This window comes from Phyllostomus hastatus, unplaced genomic scaffold (genome assembly GCF_019186645.2).
Source record: "Phyllostomus hastatus isolate PE091 unplaced genomic scaffold, TTU_PhHast_1.1 phas_contig_64, whole genome shotgun sequence".
NCBI lineage: Eukaryota > Metazoa > Chordata > Mammalia > Chiroptera > Phyllostomidae > Phyllostomus > Phyllostomus hastatus.
Window position 1 is genome coordinate 2,074,862 of NW_025333928.1, and position 17,577 is coordinate 2,092,438.

The 17,577-nt window shown below is 40.8% G+C and overlaps 1 protein-coding gene across 1 annotated transcript in view; it reads right to left on the reverse strand.

Annotated features, from left to right (window-relative positions):
- DNAH3 (dynein axonemal heavy chain 3) overlaps positions 1-17,577 on the reverse strand; it is a 222,912-nt gene that overhangs the window by 40,527 nt on the left and 164,808 nt on the right. Inside the window, exons 46-53 of the mRNA XM_045848935.1 lie at positions 14,673-14,796; positions 14,431-14,587; positions 14,065-14,208; positions 12,471-13,137; positions 11,086-11,251; positions 8,395-8,611; positions 6,028-6,210; positions 524-722 (exon numbers count right to left, since the gene is read on the reverse strand). Coding sequence (XP_045704891.1) covers positions 524-722; positions 6,028-6,210; positions 8,395-8,611; positions 11,086-11,251; positions 12,471-13,137; positions 14,065-14,208; positions 14,431-14,587; positions 14,673-14,796 — 1,857 coding nt within the window. The remainder of the gene's footprint in view (positions 1-523; positions 723-6,027; positions 6,211-8,394; positions 8,612-11,085; positions 11,252-12,470; positions 13,138-14,064; positions 14,209-14,430; positions 14,588-14,672; positions 14,797-17,577) is intronic.

The window sequence follows — 17,577 nt, forward strand, 5'->3', positions numbered from 1 at the left end:
GTGTGTGCATGTCGGTTCACATGTCTATGTGTGAACATGTGTCTATGTGCATGTACATGTGTGTACGCATCTAGGTGTCTTGGTCTCCATTTCCTTCTCATAAGTCTCTGTTGCTCTTTCTTTGTCCCATTCTCTTTCTTTCTCTGGTTATCTCTCTGTCTATCTGTCTTTCTCTAGCTCTTTCTGTTTCTCTCTTTCCTTCTGACCCACATGCTAGTCTTTGTGTGCTTCTTCTACATCAGCCCCTTTGTTTCCATGACCTTCATTTTAGTAATGATTTGCAGGCAGGGGCCTTGACTCAGATACCTGTATTTTCCTGACTTATTGAGAGAAGAGGGGATGGTGAAGAAACCCAAGAGAGCTCTTTGGTCCTCATGCACATCCTGGTGCCTTTCTTGTTTCCTCTAAGATTCCAGGGACTGCCTGCAGGCCTAGAGTGGGGTGGAGGTCAGGGACTTGGGCACCCTTCCTGCCAGGGAAGAGCAGCCATGCAGTCCACTGGGGGGGAGCTGAAGGAAGTTACCACTGCCACTGGGGTCCGGCTTCCTCTCTGGTCTCAGCCCTTTCATGACACAGATGCTCTCCATGACCAGCTTCACGGGGCCTGGGGGGTTCTGCATTGACTTCACCAGTGAGATGTCCGCAGGGTTCAGGGTGTCGAGTGCAGCCAGTGCAGCCTCCAATGCCGGCATTGCCTCTGCCAGGTCCCCCTCACATTCGTTCTGTGGGCAGCACAGAGACAAAAGGGGTGAGTGCCAGTGCCTGGAGAAAGCTGGGAAAGTGGGCAGAGGCATCATCCTGATGTCCATTCTTCCAGGAAGCTGCCCCAACTTGGAGCTCTGTGCACAGGAAGGCCTGAATGGTCCTTGGGGGCTGCAACTTGGATATCTTGGACATTTAAGAATTTATTTGGTTTGTGATCTTAAAAGAAATAATTAAGTCTTTGTTTTCTAAAACTAATTTCTAAGAGACATATGCAGTAGGTGATTTCACACCCATTGATCAAGGATGGGTTAAGAGATGAAGGATGAAGCTTAAGAGTGAATGACAGATGGGAAAAGAATCAGGGAAAGTTTAGGGAAGAATGAGGTGTGAGGAATAGGGGAAGGTCAGAGATGAGGTGAGAGTCCAGATGTATTGCAGTTCAGTGATAGGAAAGGGTAGAGTCAAGGATGGAGTGAAGCTTGGGGATATGGTGGAATTTAAGGCCAGAGTCTAAGAATAAAGAACAGGGATAGAGATTGGAGCTGGGTAGTAAAATCTAGGAGGAGACAGTACATGTTTTTTCCATTATTTCTTCATTTAAAAACAAAATTAACACAATGAAATATTATTCAGCCACAAAAAATGAAGTACTGATTCATGTAATAATACAGATAAGCCTTGAAAGAATTATGCTAAATGACAGAAGCCATACTCAAAATTTCATCTGCCACATGACTTCATTTACATGAGATATGCAGAAAAAAAGTTTCCATGAAAGCATAAAGAAGGTTAGTAGTTGCTGGGGAGAGGAAGGGCTGGGGAGAGGGAGGGATGGGGAGTGATTGCTGATGGGTTTCTTTTTGGGGTGATGAAAATGTTCTAGAATTATATAATGTTGATGGTTATACAACTCTGTGAAAATACTAAAACCCACTGAATTAAATAATTTAAAAGGGTGAATCTTTTTTTTTAATTAGATTTATTGGGGTGACTTGGTTAATAGTATCATATAGATTTCAAATGTACATTTCTATAATACAAGATCTATATATTGCACTACATGCTTACCACAGAAGGGGCGAATCTTAATGTTATATGAATTATATCTCAATTTTTTAAAAAAGAAAGCTTAACATTATAAAACTTTTACAATAGGAAGGGGTCTTATAGATTACTTAGAGGTCCAATTGCTAAGTTGAAAACAAACAAATAAAAACAAAGTCTCAGGAGGCCAAGCTCCAACCCTGGGGTCCTGGGTCCTCATGCAGTGAATTTTATCAGTCCCCCAGCCCAAGGAGTCACCACAGCCACAAGCAAATGTGAAGCTTCACAAGAGAACACCAATTCTGAAACAAAGCAGTAAGTGTTGAAGTCTATATCCTGTAGGTTTATTGTGATAGGCAAACAAGACATAGGTGGTCCCACTTTCTTATATATGTGTGTGCACATGTATACATGTACAGGTGTGTATCATGGATTCTTTATTTTAGGTTTTCTGCTCTTCTTAAAAACTTATAGCAATGTTTAATTTAGCTTCATTATATTCAAACAATCCTCCACCCCAAAAACAAGCCATGTTGGATATCCCCACTATAAATAATGGCTCAGCCCCCAGGTGACTCAGTTTGCCCCTTTCAGTTGTAGGATGTGCACCTCAGTGGGAGGCAAGAGGAAGAACTGAAACTGGTCCCTGCTGTTTCTCACAGGCAGGTGCAGAAAGGGTTTGGTAGCAGAGGACACCAAAGGCATTTGTTTAGCTACAGCTTTGGATTCTCCATGAATTTCCACCATCCCAGGTGCCCCTGGTTTCATATTATTGGTAGTTCAGTGTCACTCTCTTAGAATCTTCCAGACAGGGTCCTAGACACACTGTGCCTCCTAGTGGCCTGGTCACCTTGCTCCCTTTTCTGGGGGACAACACCTGGGTTCCAGCAAGCTTGTTTGTCAAGTGACTCAAAAATGCTAATTGTAAGATTATCTGTCATAGTGATTCCCAACCCTGGAACTGAGGAGCATTTGGGGTGTCCTCATCATCAGGCCTCACACCCAGAGATTCTGATTCATTCAGTTAGGGTGGGGTCTGTGCATCTGCATTTTAAAACTCCAAAGGTGCTGTGGCTGGTGTAGCTCAGTGGACTGAGTGTGGGCCTGTGAACCAAAGTGTTGCTGGTTCAATTCCCAGTCAGGGCATGTACCTGGGATGCAGGTCAGGTCCCCAGTAGGGGGCACACAAGAGGCAACCACACATTGATGTTTCATTCCCTCTCTTTCTCCATCCCTTCTCTTCTCTCTCTAAAAATAAATAAAATATTAAAAACAACCCAAAATGCCAAAGGTGATTCTGCTTTGCAGCTGTTAAGAAAGTCTGGTTAATACCCTTGAAATACTGAAAACAGGGCAGGAAGCTTCAATGCTCAACAAAGGAATGACTACTTAATGGGTGAAACACCTATGTAAAATGATCATTAAAATTATTATATGACATTTTGGGAAAACATTTGTGATAGGATGTTAAGAATATTTAAAAAGTATGATGCAAATTACAGCTATGCTATGACTACAGTAACATAAAACTATTGATAGGTATAGACTGGGGTTGGAAGAAAACTTGGAAAATTGGAAAGGTCTTCAATTTGACTTCTTAAAAATGTTCTCCTTTGTGTTATTACTGCTAAGTCATTTGTTTCTTTGATTAAAGATATTATAATTAAAAATGAGTCCTGTGGCTTAGCAAGGCTGCGTGAGAAGTAGGAAACAGAACGCACACTGATGAAATGTAACCAGCTGTGCAGTAATTTTGGCATTGTTTATTATCCTCATTTAGGGGAAAAATGGTTCATTAGCTTAAAAAGAATCAAACAACTTAACCCAACTGCTGTACTTAGGAAGCCAGTGTTGGGGCCTGATTCTTCATCAGCCAGTCCCCTCATCTCCCAATATGCACCCCATGTGGAGTGCTCTCCATGTGGGGTGTGAGGACATTAGAGGAAATTAGCAGTCCTGGAGAAGAAATATAGCTTGGAGAGATTCAGGAAAGGATTTGGGTCCACACAAAAGCCTCAGGGGAACTCAGAGCAAGTGCAGGTTTCCTCTCCTCCTGGATAGTTTCTTCCCTTCATGACTCACCTCTAGGATGTCACTCCTGGTCTGGGCACAGGGTGACAGAGCATTAGACCTCACCCTTCACAACAAAACCCAAAGTGACAATTTATTGCCCAGGAATGAGTGTGGGGGGTCATTACCTTGTAAGGTTCATGCCACCTCTTATGTCTCTCCTGCACCTGTAATTATGTTCCCTCTGACATTATAGAGCAGAATCCTGGTTGTGATGTACCCACATGTGGTGACAGGCTGGCTTTATCAAACAGGCAAATCCACTTGGTGTCTAGCACAGCATAAAGAACAACTGTTTGGGGGAATAGCTAATAAGGGTCATTAAGCTCTGACTATGTGCTAGATACATACTACAAACTTTACATGTTTTGTCAGTATCCCCATTTTTCAGATGAGGAAACATAGAAAATATTGAGCCCTGATGTGCCTGATTCTAGAGTACAGCCACGAAAGAGCTGCAAATTCATGCATCTTCTGGAGCCAGGCCAGCAATATATGCATGGGACAAGGTCTGGCTGGGGCTTTGTGAACTGGGACACGCTCAGCAGCTGCAAGCCAATGCTGCTGATGGCTACACCCAGAAACACAGGTCTAGTGATGCCAGAAAGCTTGATTTCTGTTCTAAGAAAAGATGAAACTTTACAAATATTATTTAAAACCTCTTGATTTTTAAAAATTGATAATTATTCCAAAACAAAACAAAACAAAACAAAACAACATGTGTGTCACAATATGTATGTGCTCTCTAGCTGCTCACTTACAATTTCCAGAGTAACAGTCAGATATAGGGGCTTTGGAATCAGAGAGAACTCTGGGTGGAATCCTGCTTCAGTCACCTGATAGACTATGGTTTCCTAATCTGTAAACTGGGAATGATACCACTTGCCTTGCAGGGCTCAGGATTAAAAAGGTAATACAGACCAAGTAGAGGAGACTCCAGTGTCAAGAAGGGAAGAAATTTTCTCTGCCTTGTTCACTCTTGCTTCCCCACTTCTTAGAAAAGTGCCAGCACACATGGATTCAATAAATACTTGTTAAATGAACGAATACAGGAGAAATCACCATAGTGCTGGTAAGTAGTAGCTGTTATTATCATCATCTTGTTATAAAACAATAAATGGTTCTTGGTGTCCAGTGGTCACTGTTTTTTATGGTTCCACTGGTATGCTGCCTGTGCCACACATTTCTAGTGTGACTCTGAGACCAGGGATTAGATCCAAGGGAATCTATGAGAGGACAGGTCTTAAGACTCATGGGAGAGAAGCTAGTCTGGAAGGCCTGTCCTTTTTGAGAAAGTGTCTGGTTATTTATCTTAGAAGCCAGACAGGCTACTTCTTGTTTAAGTTCCTATTTGAAGAATGGTCAAAAGAATTTTCTATCTGCTAATTTGGAGCATAGGGACAAGTACCTTAAACTAAGCGCCACAAAATCTTGGATTCTAATCCCACTAACTAGCTACACGGCTCTGGAAAGTCATTTCACCCAGTGGTGAACTTCAATGTTGCTGATATTCAGATAATTGTTACCTGTCATTCCTATTTCCAAGGTAGTTGTGTTATTCCAACAGAATTGTGTAGTTGAAAATGCTTTGAGAAATATATGACATTACATGAATGTAAATCAGATTTTTTTAAATAGTTTAAAAGTAGGAGAAGCCTGTCCCAGGGCCTTCAAATGGAGAACTCTAGGTTCAACAATCTATCATTCAACAACTGTTTATTCCACTCCTATGACATGCCAGGCACACCTGATCAAAATCATGATGGAGGAGAAAGAGATATCCAATCTGGAGGAAGAGTATTCCAGGTAGGAGAAAGAGCCAGCACAGGGGTCCTGAAGTGGGAATGTGCCTTTTGTTTTTTAAGGAAGATCTTGGAGGCCAGCATGGCCAGAGAGGAGTGAATAAGGGGAAAGTCATAAGAGATGAGGTTAGACCATATTGGGTCTTCTAGGCCTTGACTCTGAATGAGAGAAAGAATATTTGAAAAGTGACAGTGCTTCCTGGAGACAGCCAAGTGTCAGAAAGATTTGCTTATCACCTACTAGCTGTGCTCTGCTAGGAAAGCCACCTCCCTTTTCAAGCCTCACTTTTCTCATCTGCAGGGTGGGCATGATCATACATATTCTGCAGAACTGTGTCAGCTCTAGTGAGGTAATGGACAAACCCATAAAACACTGGCTCCCTCCCTTTCCTCTGGCTCTTTGTACCTTGATTTCTTGAGCCACAGCGGCAGCAGCATCAGCTTCTTTCTTGTCTGCCTGCACCAGGACTTTCCTGGCATCAGCTTCTCTTGTCTCCTCTTCAATTTTTACCATCATCTTGGCAGTCTCCTCTGACATCTGCATGAGCTGGGGTTGGAGGGCGGTCAATTCGACTTGCATGACTGCCACCTAGCAAGGGGATGGGGGCTATGTCAGTACCGAAAATGACAGTGGCAGGAGCTGAAACCATTCTCCAACCTATTATATATGCAGAAAGTGGATTTTAACATGGGATATATATGTTGGCTGTAGTTTACCACTTTGATCTTTTAATACTTAGTAACTGAGTTCACACTATATGTTGTAGTTAATGAGCACTGTTAATCATTAGACATATAATCATAAACTTAAACATTTTAAAAAGGAACAAACTTTTTTTTTAAGTATTCTTTCTTGTTGAGCCTATATTGTAATATGGGGGCGGGGAGAAGTAGAACAAAAGCAAGTTGTGGGGGGGGAATCTACATTTAAAAATATTTATTGATTTTAGAGAGAGAGAGGAAGAAGGAGAGATAGAGAGAAATCGGGAAATAGCGATTTGTTGTTCCATTTATTTACACATTCATTAGTTGCTACTTGTATGTGCCCCAACCAAGAACTGAACTTATGACCTTGGCATATCGGGACAATGCTCTAACCACCTGAGCTATCTGGCCAGGGAAAACCTACATTTTTAAAAAGTCTGTGAAGAATACATATATGACTGAGATACCTGGGATAGAAGGAACTTTCAAGGTCATTTTTTTCCAACAGTGATATTCTCTCAAACATTTCTGCCACGTAATTTTCTGGCCACTCTGAATACCTCTAATGATAGAAAGGTCATCACCTCTAAGAGAAGTTGGGCCATTTTTCAGACAACTAAATGCATTAGATTTTCCTGATGAACAGTTGGAATTTACCCCCATGCAGTTTCATCCACTGGTCCTGATTCTGCTTTATAAGGCAGCTCAGACACTTATTTGAAGAGGGTTTCTTGACATTGCACCCACTGCCCCCAGCAAGCCCATATGACAGAAGCAAAATACCAGCCTGATATCACACAGGCCTATGAACACAGGTCCTGTAGTCATGCAAATATGACTTTCAGTTCTGACCTGACCACTTGAGACACCTACTTACTAGGCTGTATGACTGTGTGCAAGTCACCAAATCTCTCTGGGTCTTGGTTTCTCTGAGTGAAACTTTTCTAATATACACCACTAGCCATGCAGTAGGGCTCAAGGAATATTAACTTGCACCTTCATTCTCTCTCTCTCTAAAAGCAAAGGACTCTGAATTGGACCCAGAAACCCCAGAAACAGAGCAATGAAGTACACCCCTTACGTTTTCTACCATCCCTGTTCTGTAGTGTTGGTACATTTGCTATACTCAGCAGCAGGTCAACCTACTATAAACCATTCAATTGTCTCAGCCCTTTATTGGTGATGAAAATTCCTGCCTTAATGTGGCTCTCATCTTAGATGGCTTGTCAAGTGGCTCCCAGCACAAATTACTTACTAATTCACATGACAGACATTTTGTACTTGTTTTAGCTCTTTTTATCTTCACAATAGGCCTATGAAATAAAGACGGTTATCATCTTTTTAACAGAAGAGGAAACTGAGGCCCCAAGAGGTTCAAAGTTCTATAGCTGTAAGTTAGAGAGCTAGAATTTGAGCAAAGGACTATCTGACTCCACAAAGCCCAGCTCTTTATTACTGCCTTACCTGTCCCAGTTCCCCTGTAAACTATCCAGGGCCAAGGCAAAGGTGAGGCAAGTGAGGCACTCACCTTGAGCACAAAATTTAAGGGGGCACCAAAAAATAGTACCCTAGATAAATAATATTTTATTGAAATATTTAAGTCAAAATTAATGCAAAAAAATACATGTTGAACAAAATATCAAAATCTTGAATAAAAACTACCCCATAAACCTGGGTTTAGACTGAAGCAAGTGAGGTGAGTTCTGCAAAGGCTGGGTCAGATGCTGACTTTATTTGGTGCCCTCTTTAAAAAAATATTTTTATTTGTTCATTTTTAGAGAGAAGGAAAGAAAGGGAGAAAGAGAGGAAGAGAAACATCAGGGTGTAAGAGATACAGTGATTGGTTTCTTCTTTCACACTCCCAACTGGGGACCTGGCCCGCAACCCAGGCATGTGCCCTGACTGGGAATTGAACCAGTGACCTTTGAGATCATAGGCTGGCATTCAATCCACTAAGCTACACCAGCCAGAGCTTGGGGCCCTCTTGAATGTTTCACCTGAACAAATGGCTCACTGCATCCCCTAGTCCTGGACCTCTTTGTCCCTGATCTTCTTTGGTAGTTCTCACCTGTGAAGCTGCAAAGTTGAGTTTCTGCAGGCCTGTCAGGTAGCGGTTCCTCATGATATCAACCTCTTGCCTCTTGCTATTCAAGAGTGTCTTGAAGGTTAGGATCATTTCAAGATAGGAGGTGGGGGTGACATAATTATGTCTGCGAAGCGTGTTGTAATAATTGAGTGACAGCTCCCTCACACTCTCCTGGAAATATTTGCACATGGAGATGATCCTGCCAAGGGCACAAGGGTGGTTAGGCTGGTTCTGAGACATCTAGCACAACTTTGGTTACAGACATGAGGATATAAATAAGAAGGCACACTTAGTGTAGCCCACTGAAATCCTAAATTCTCCAAAGCAGGTCAACAGAGTCCCAAGAAGGATTGGGGAGGTATATTAGTTCTGTCCAAAAGGTATCTAGCCATGTAATATGAAAAATAGAGACATTTATTGAAGAGGATACTAGATACAACAAACATTGTACATAAGACAATGTTGCCTCAGTCCCCTTCAAAGTAGGTACCATGGGACCTCACACAATTCTCCCAATTACCATCAGCTGCCCCATCTTATTTTCCTGAATCTCACTGATGGTCTGAAATCTCTTCCCTTTCAAAGGTGATTTTAGTTTCAGGAAAAGCCAGAAGTCACAGGGCACCAAATCTGGGCTGTAGGGAGCTAAATAACCTGGGTAATTTAATGTTTTGCCAAAAAACTCTACATGAGATATGATGCATAAGCAGATGTATTGTTGTGAGGAAGCTGCTAATCACCAGTTGCCCATAACTTCTGCCTTCTGAATCATCCAAATAGTTTTTGCAAAAGAATATTTAAGCTTAATGCAAAATTTGATGCAGACTTGTTAATCTACTTGCTCAGTCATTTTGAGAGTGGCCATACAGTACACATATTTACTCAATGGTGTCTACTGCCCTCACTGACTAGTACAGTGAAGTTGTTGCTCATGCATGCACATTCCAGTCCACTCTCCTGGGCTGCCAGGTTACATCTTAGTTGCACAAATGGTTCTTGTTATATTAACAATGGCTGGACTTTTTCTGGACAGACCTTGTATATTCTTACTAGAATGATCTTCAATCAAGTGATTTCTCTTTCTGGTCACTTTGGTGAATTCTCAGTGTTAAGCAGGAGTTCTTACCCTCTGAAAATCTGATGAAGACTGTGGACTTTGCAAAACCATGCTTTAAATATGTAAAGTAAAATAAAGTTATAAATGAAAACAATTATGTTGAAGCAGAGTTTTCAAAATATTTAAAAACCAACTTGTCTTATAGTTATATATGTTCTTTTTATCAATGCATTAAACTGGGGTAAACTTTTTCTGGAAAGGGCAGAAAGTAAATTTGTTGAACTTTGTGGGCCACATGGTCTCTGTAGTAACTACTCAGTTCTGCCATTATAGTGTGAAAAAAGGGCCATGGTTCCAATAAAAATTTATTTACGAAAAATAGGCTGAAAACTGGACTTGTTCCATGAATCATAGTTTGCTGACTACTACATTAAATAAAATTGGGCAGCAAGTCTAAAAGCTACCAGTTTTGAAGGAAATGATACATTCAGGTACCCATAATGATTAAATGAGTTATGGGGAAAAAAACAAGCAAACAAACATGATTTTCATTGGTAACAAAGTCACAGGTCCTGCTAATCCTACTGAGTTTATTGCCTACATTCATCATTGAAAGAAATGTAAAATACCAGCTAGATATCAGTGAGAATGAAGATGCAATTTTTTCCCCATTCATATCACTGACCCTCTGAATTCTATTCATGGGCCTATAGACCCAGGTTAAGGGTCTTCTGGCCTACAGAACAGAGTTCAAGGTTCTTAAGGCAAAACCTAAAGCCAAGAACATTCGGAACCCTGCCTACTTCTTCATTTTTATTCATTCATTCATTCATTCATTCATTCATTCAATAAATCACAGGCATCTGCTAGGCACTGAGGATACAGAGGCAGACAAGAGAAATGACATTGACCCTGCCTTCGTGGGGCACCTAGGGTAGTTGATGTTATCACCTCTTTCCTTATTCTAGCTTTTTAATTTGGTTTTTGTATATCTGTGTTTTATATGTCAAAGAGTATTTTTTCTTTCTTTTTTTATTAGTAAATTTTTCTAAATCCTTGCCAGAGGATTTTTAAAAACTGATTTTAGAAGGCGGGGAGAGAAAGAAAGACATTGATATGAGAGAGAACCATCAATTGGCCTCCTGTACATGCCTTGACCCACAAACTTTTGGTATCGAATCCACAACCTTTTGGTATCGAATCCACAACCTTCTGGTATACCTGACAATACTCCAACCAACTGAGCTACCTAGCCGGGCTCATTTACCCTCACAAGAATCCATTTTCTTCCCTTTGGCAGTGACAGTGATATTGCCCTGTTGAGAATGACAGCTCTAAGACTATTGAAATAACTACATTATTATATTCAGGTTCTCACAGCTATAACAGTACATCTCCAGTACAATAGTACAACAGGTCAATTCTGAGCAATACAATTTTATTCTTTTTCAGAAAAGTATTTTATTTATTAAATATCTAACTACATGTGATTTAAAAGCATAATATTTTTTATACCTAAATTGAGAAATCTTAAAACAATAACAAGAATAGAGCCAATATCTGGATTTTCAATTTGGAATATATGGTTGGGGTACTAAGATACAGGTGACACTTACTCTACCCGAATATTGTCATCAAGTTCCACATCTTCCAGAAATTTGTTAGCTACCAACTCCAGGGCATCTGTGGGCCAGGACTGGAACCAATCAATTGTACAGCAATTGATAAGTGAAGGGAACATCCTCAGGCGGTTCCGAAAGGCATCCCCAATTGGACTCATGGCTAATAAGAAACAGACCTTGTTAGTTCCCTTTTTTCAAGGAGGACCAAGGCAGCAGGCAGGTCTTACTAAAGATTCTGGTGAGGTGGGATGGTCATGTTTTTTGTTGGTACCCCAGGGATATAACAGGGAATAGTCATGATAAGTACCTGGGAAGCAGGTGGAGTCATGGGATATTTTTATGAAGTTCTGTGATGAGAATTCAGTGATTGATCTCCCATATCCATTATTACTGCTTCCAGATCATTTGAGTCACTATGTCAGAGTGGTTTGAGCCCTTGATCCACTTGTTCTATTTGTGCTCACTCAGACATAAGGGAGCAATGGATACGTTATGTATAGCTATTTATAGAAGTATGAGGGGCATCAGCTTGTTTCTGACCCTCTCCAACCACAAATTTTGTGGGCTTTACCCCAAATGTCATTCATTTTTATTTAGACTCAATGTGGTATGGAAAGCGTGATGCACAGGCAGATGTGTGAGAAGGTCAGTGTGGTTAAAAAAGAGAGAAGGGAGAAGCCTGGTTTGAGATGAGAGTGAAGTGGATATGAGGACAGTCTGGCAAGTAACTTTTTAAAAACATAAGAAATTGGGGTCTTCATTCTAATAGGAAGCAATTTAAATGTTTTAATGTGTGTGCATGTGTATGTGTATGTGTTTGTATATCCACAATGATCATATTTGCAATATATGAGGAAAAACCCTTCTTGGCTCAGTGGAACAGAAAGGTCTGGAATGGCCAAGAGTGGTCATAGAAAGAATAGTTAGAAGGTTGCAGAAGCAAGGTCTGGTAACAGTGGCTTAGCCAATGTGAACGTGATAGGGATGGAGAGAAGTGGGTAAATATGACAGAGAAAGGAGGCAGGAATTCACATGATATGCTACCGAGAGAGAAGTGTTAAACACAACCCCTAGGTTTCTGGATAGATTGGAAATGACATTCACAGGGGGATCTCCAGATGTTTTGTGAGGCCACAAGAGTAATGCAATGAAAGAAAGGAGAGGGTTCAAAGGAGAATTCAAAGAATTAGGAGAACAGGTTTAAAATAGTTGTTTAGAAGAGTGAAAGTTTCCATAGAAATTCTAGGTAGTGATTCTTGGGCCTAGAATTTGGTTGGATCAATCCTTAGACCATTGCAAGAGGATTGGGCTTAGGGCACTTAGGAGAGACTCTGAAAGACCCAGAGGAAAAAGAGAAACTGGGTTTGCTTCTTTCTTACCAAGGACAATGTGAAGGTTCTTTTTCACTCTGTCAATAAAGAAGTTATACATAGAAAGTGGAGTGACTTCAATCTTCTCTCCTGCTGTTCTAGCTGCTATTTGCATCTTCTCCACAAGGTCAGCCTTCTCATCAGCAGGGAAGATGTTGGGCACATCGCCTGTGTTCAGCAGCATGTTGATGTCCTCAACAAATGACTCATCCTTGATTTGGTTATCAGCAAAAAGGAATACAGTACTCTTGGTGGCCACACCGACCTGCAACATGATCTTCTTCAGATCCTCCCGCCAGTCGTTGCTTGAGTAGTTCTTAGTGATCTCGATCTGGTACAGCTCATATACATTCATGAATGTGGACAGTTTGCTGGCACTCTGTCGCCCACTGCCCCCAATGCCTACCAGGAGCAAATGGCCTTTGTCTTGCTTCAGGACCCTGCAGATCCTGGAGATGTGCTCAATGGCAAACCTGAACATGACCAAGGACATGGGGGCCTTGCTGATGTTGTTGAACTCTTCTAGGTAGTACTCCATGATCACCATGAGCTGTTTCAGATCAGTGATCTCATCATAGATTTTTTGTTCACTTTCTGGTTTGAAGTAATCTCCAAAAAAGAGGCTATGGATATTATCATCAGTAATCTTTCCAGTGGGTGATAGGTGGATGAGGACCTGTGGGAAAGGTAAGACTTAGCCAGGCATTCAGCCATGGTCCATCTAGGATGGCAGTGGGAGGTGCAGAGGAAGAGAACAGGAAGTGGGCTTGTTTCCTCTGAGCACTTTCTTCAAAGTCATGGTTCATTAACAATTTAAACGACAAAACAAACCATGATATGTGGATCTAATGGTTGTAAAGACTATGATGAAAGGACATTTGAGAAAGGAGTATAAAAGTGAGGGTCATTCTGCTTCTTAAATAGTTAAAACAGGTGGTTAGACTGTAAGATTCCCCAGAGGAGATGGTCAAAGGATGGTGTCATTTTTAAAGTACTTGCTCCTTTACCAAATAGAGGTACAGGTGGTAGTCCTGGCCCCCACTCTGTGCCTAGAGTAGGAATGTTTTTGATGCTTCCTCCTCCTGTTGTTATAACCCAATAGTGCTTCCGCACTTAGTCTCTGGCTGCAATGTGAAACACTTTTGCAGTATTTCTATGGAGAAATTGCAGCTTCGTAAAAATAGAGGTAGAATCACATAATTCTTAAAACAATTTTTCTTATGTCAAATGAGAAAGATAAAATATTTATGACTGAAAAACCATGACAATCTTTCACTTGGTCTTTTTCAGGGCTTCAATCAAGCCATGAAAATTCATGGACCATTTCTCAATTCACAAATTAATTTGACACTGAAAATGTATAAACAATAACATCATATAGCAAATTACCTTGAACTGTTCAAAATTTACGTTACCAGGAAAGTGAAGCAATATTGGGCCTAGTATATCACCAAATCAAGTGACTCATTGACTCAATATTGTTACTTGAGATTCAGAGAACAGAGTTCAGTCTGATCAGGAAAGGAACCTGAACTCTGAGACTAACATGGCCAAATATTTGGGACCATTTATGAGGCCAAATGAATCATAGGGTCTAGCTAACCTTCTCCATGGTCTGTTTGAAGCAATTAGAGGTGGTTTCCTTTGTCATGTTGAAGAAGACCTGTCTGTCCTCATCATCAATCAGACGGTCATAGAAGACCCGATAAATCTCATGGATCCAAAGCCGGATAAGTTTTTCTACATCCTGAAAATTCAGAGTTGATTACTTGAATGATTGTAAGAGTGTGCTTGAGGTGGTAATTCTCAAATAGTTTCTAATCCTGTGGTTCATGTGAGAATGTAACAAGATAATGCTTATAAAATGTTAAGCACAATTCCTAGTACAGAGTCAATGTTTAATAAAAGTTAGCTATTACTGTTAGTATAATGCTAAATGATCTTAGCAATGGAAATGACAGTGGCTGACCTGTAGGTGGGTGTGAGGGCAAAGCAGCACCCCTTGGATCACCCGTGAGAAGTCCCGCAGATTAAAGACATAATGTGACTTAGAGGGAGTTGGCAAGAAATTCTCCACTGCAGCTTTATAAATTGTCATAGTAGCCTGTACCAGCATCTTTCCATATCTGGAAGAAGAAAGTAGACCAGGCAAGGAGGGGCCAGCACTGAGGACCCCAAATCAATACTCTGGAAGACACAGTAACCTCTTACCTTAAGAACATCACGTCAAACCCTTTCTTAAAGTGCCAGTCAGCAATTGAACTAAAAATCTTTGTTAAAATGTCATCCTCAAAAGCGTTGATGGAAATGATATTTAGGTGGCGAGTGAATCGTCCTGGAAAAAAATGTGTGCACACACACACACACACACACACACACACACACTTTTACTTCCTGGGCCTAGTGGGTCTGAGACACAGAAATTAGATTTCCCTCTGCCTTAATGTTCTAGAGCTCTGCTGTCCAATATGGCAGCCTCTAGTCATATGTGGCTATTTCAACTTAAATTAATTAATAATGAATAGCATTAAAAACTGATTTTCTCAGTCTCACTAGTCACTTTTCAAGTGCTCAAGAGTAACATGTGGCAAGTTGCTACTGTACTGCGTAGTACAGACATAGAACATCCCCCGTAATTGTAGAAGTTCTGGTAACAGTACTAGTGTAGCGCTCAGGTTTGTTTTTTAAAAATAAAGGCAATATATGATCATTGTAAAATCATCAAAATTCAGAAAAGCTTCTACAGAAAGTGAGCATAGCCTTTCACTTACCTCCTACATACCAAATCCATTCTTCCCCCCAAAATTAACTGCTACTAATTTGATAACTTTACATATCTACATCTATCTAATGTTAGTTATATATTGGGTTGGCCAAAAAGTTCGTTTAGTTTTTTTCTGTAAAATAAAAGTCACATTTTTCATTTCACCAATGATTTGATTGATTTGAATTGTTCTCAGTAGGTCAGCTATCTCCCATGTGGTATAATGTTGATTGTTCTCAATTAATGTCTCAATTTGATTATTATTAACTTCAGCTGCTCTACCCAACCATGGAACATTGTCTAGCAAGAAATCTCTAGCACAAAACTTCTCAAACCACTTTGGACAGATTTGATCTGTCACAGCATCTTCTCCATAAACTGCACAAATATGTTTTGCATTTCAGTTGTGTTTTAACCTGTCTTGAAATAATAAAGCATAATATGCCAAAAATGTTGTGTATTTTCTTCCATCTTCAATACTAAAATGGCTATACAACAATTCACCAATTTTGATAAGTTTTTATATATATGTGATTTATTTTTATTTTATTTTTATATTTTATTGATTATGCTATTACAGTTGTCCCATTTCCCCCTCTTTATTCCCCTCTGGTCTCTTTGCTGTCACTGTTGGTTCCCCGTACATTTTCCTTTATTTCAGTTTTCATAGTCTTCATTGTTCCCTGTATTTTGTGACCATACTAAACTAATTCTGTGAGCATCCTGATTATAAGTGTTTTGAACTGTGTATCTGAGATTGGCTATCTCTTCATTGCTTAGTTGTATTTTTTCTGAAGCTTTGATCTTCTCTTTCATTTGGGCCATATTTTTTTGTTTTGGTGTGTCTTAGGTATTTGCCAGGGCAGGGCAACCCTTATCACTGAGTTGAGATGCTGTATGTGGGGGAGGGGTCTTGAGAGGGAACAATGCTACTTGCTCAGCCTTCTGCCAGCTTTCAGTCACTTCCATGGCTCCCCCCAAGCAAATTGGGCCCTTCTGCTGCTGCTTCCCAGATGGGTGGAACCTGTGGGTTTCTAGGACCCTGTGGGTTTCTCCAGTGACCCCTCCTGTGAGCTTTTTCTGCCACCTCAACCCTCACAGGTTTTTTCATTCATAGGTTTTGAGGCTTTATTTCCCCTGAAACCCTGGGTTGCGTGGTCTGTCTCATTCCCCAGTTGTTCCTCCCAGTTTATCCACATGCAAATATGGGACCACCCACTCCACCAGCCACTGCCTTGACCTCCCCGATCCTCCAGCTGCCATATTTTTGTGAGTCCTCTATGCCTAGCTGCCTGTCTCTGCCCCTCCTACTGGTCTGGATGAATGTTTCTTCTTTAACTTCTTGGTTGTCAGACTTCAATACAGTTCTATTTTCTGTCAGTTCTGGTTGTTTTTGGCTTTTAAATTTGTTGTTGTCCTTCTTTTGGTTGTGTGAGGAGGTACAGTGTATCTATCTACTCCTCCATCTTGACTGAAGTCTCCAATCCTGATAAGTTTTTAAAAATGTACACAGATATGACAGCTGTCACAATACAATCTAACAAAATTGTTTTGAATGAAGTTAAACACACCTAAGTGCTACTAGAACCATGTTATGGAAAAACAAACAAACCCCTAAGTAGGGGGTTTTGACTAACCCCTACTTACATCTATCTATATCTATATCTATATCTATCTATATCTATATCTATATCTATCTATATCTGTATCTCTATATCATCTATATCTATATATTAGCCTTATTGAGATATAATTCATAATCATTTAGATAATCTGAAACCCATATTCTAGTAGATTCCTGAAAAAGGATTTATGGAAAAAAGTCTCTGAGTTCTTTCATGCTGATAACGGTTTTCTTTTTATACTTAAAGTTTAGCTTTGGTGGCTATAAAATTCTTGACCCCCATTTTATTCCCTTGAGTATTTTAAATGTTATTCTACTTTCTTATGGAATAAAGTATTACAGTTGAAAAGTCTTGACTTCCGGCAAGATGGAGGAATAGGTGGACGCACCGTACCTCCTCGCACAACCAAGATTAGAACAACAATAAAATACAGTCAGCATAACACCCAGAACCGACAGGGGATTCATCTGAATGGAAGTCGGACAGCCAAGAAGTTGAAGTAGACCCATACATCCAGACTGGTAGGAGACAACGAGCCGAGTGGGCGCGGGGCTGGCGCAGGTCGGCAGCGCACGGAGGTCGGAGGAAATTTGGCGCAGAATCGGCGTGACAGCCACCCGGGGCGCAGGAACGCAGTGGTGGACCCTGAGTATGCAAGCTGCGGCTGCCGGACCCAGTGGGGCAGCGATTGTGGACCAGGGCAGAGCTCGCAGCCCAGGAGCCCGGG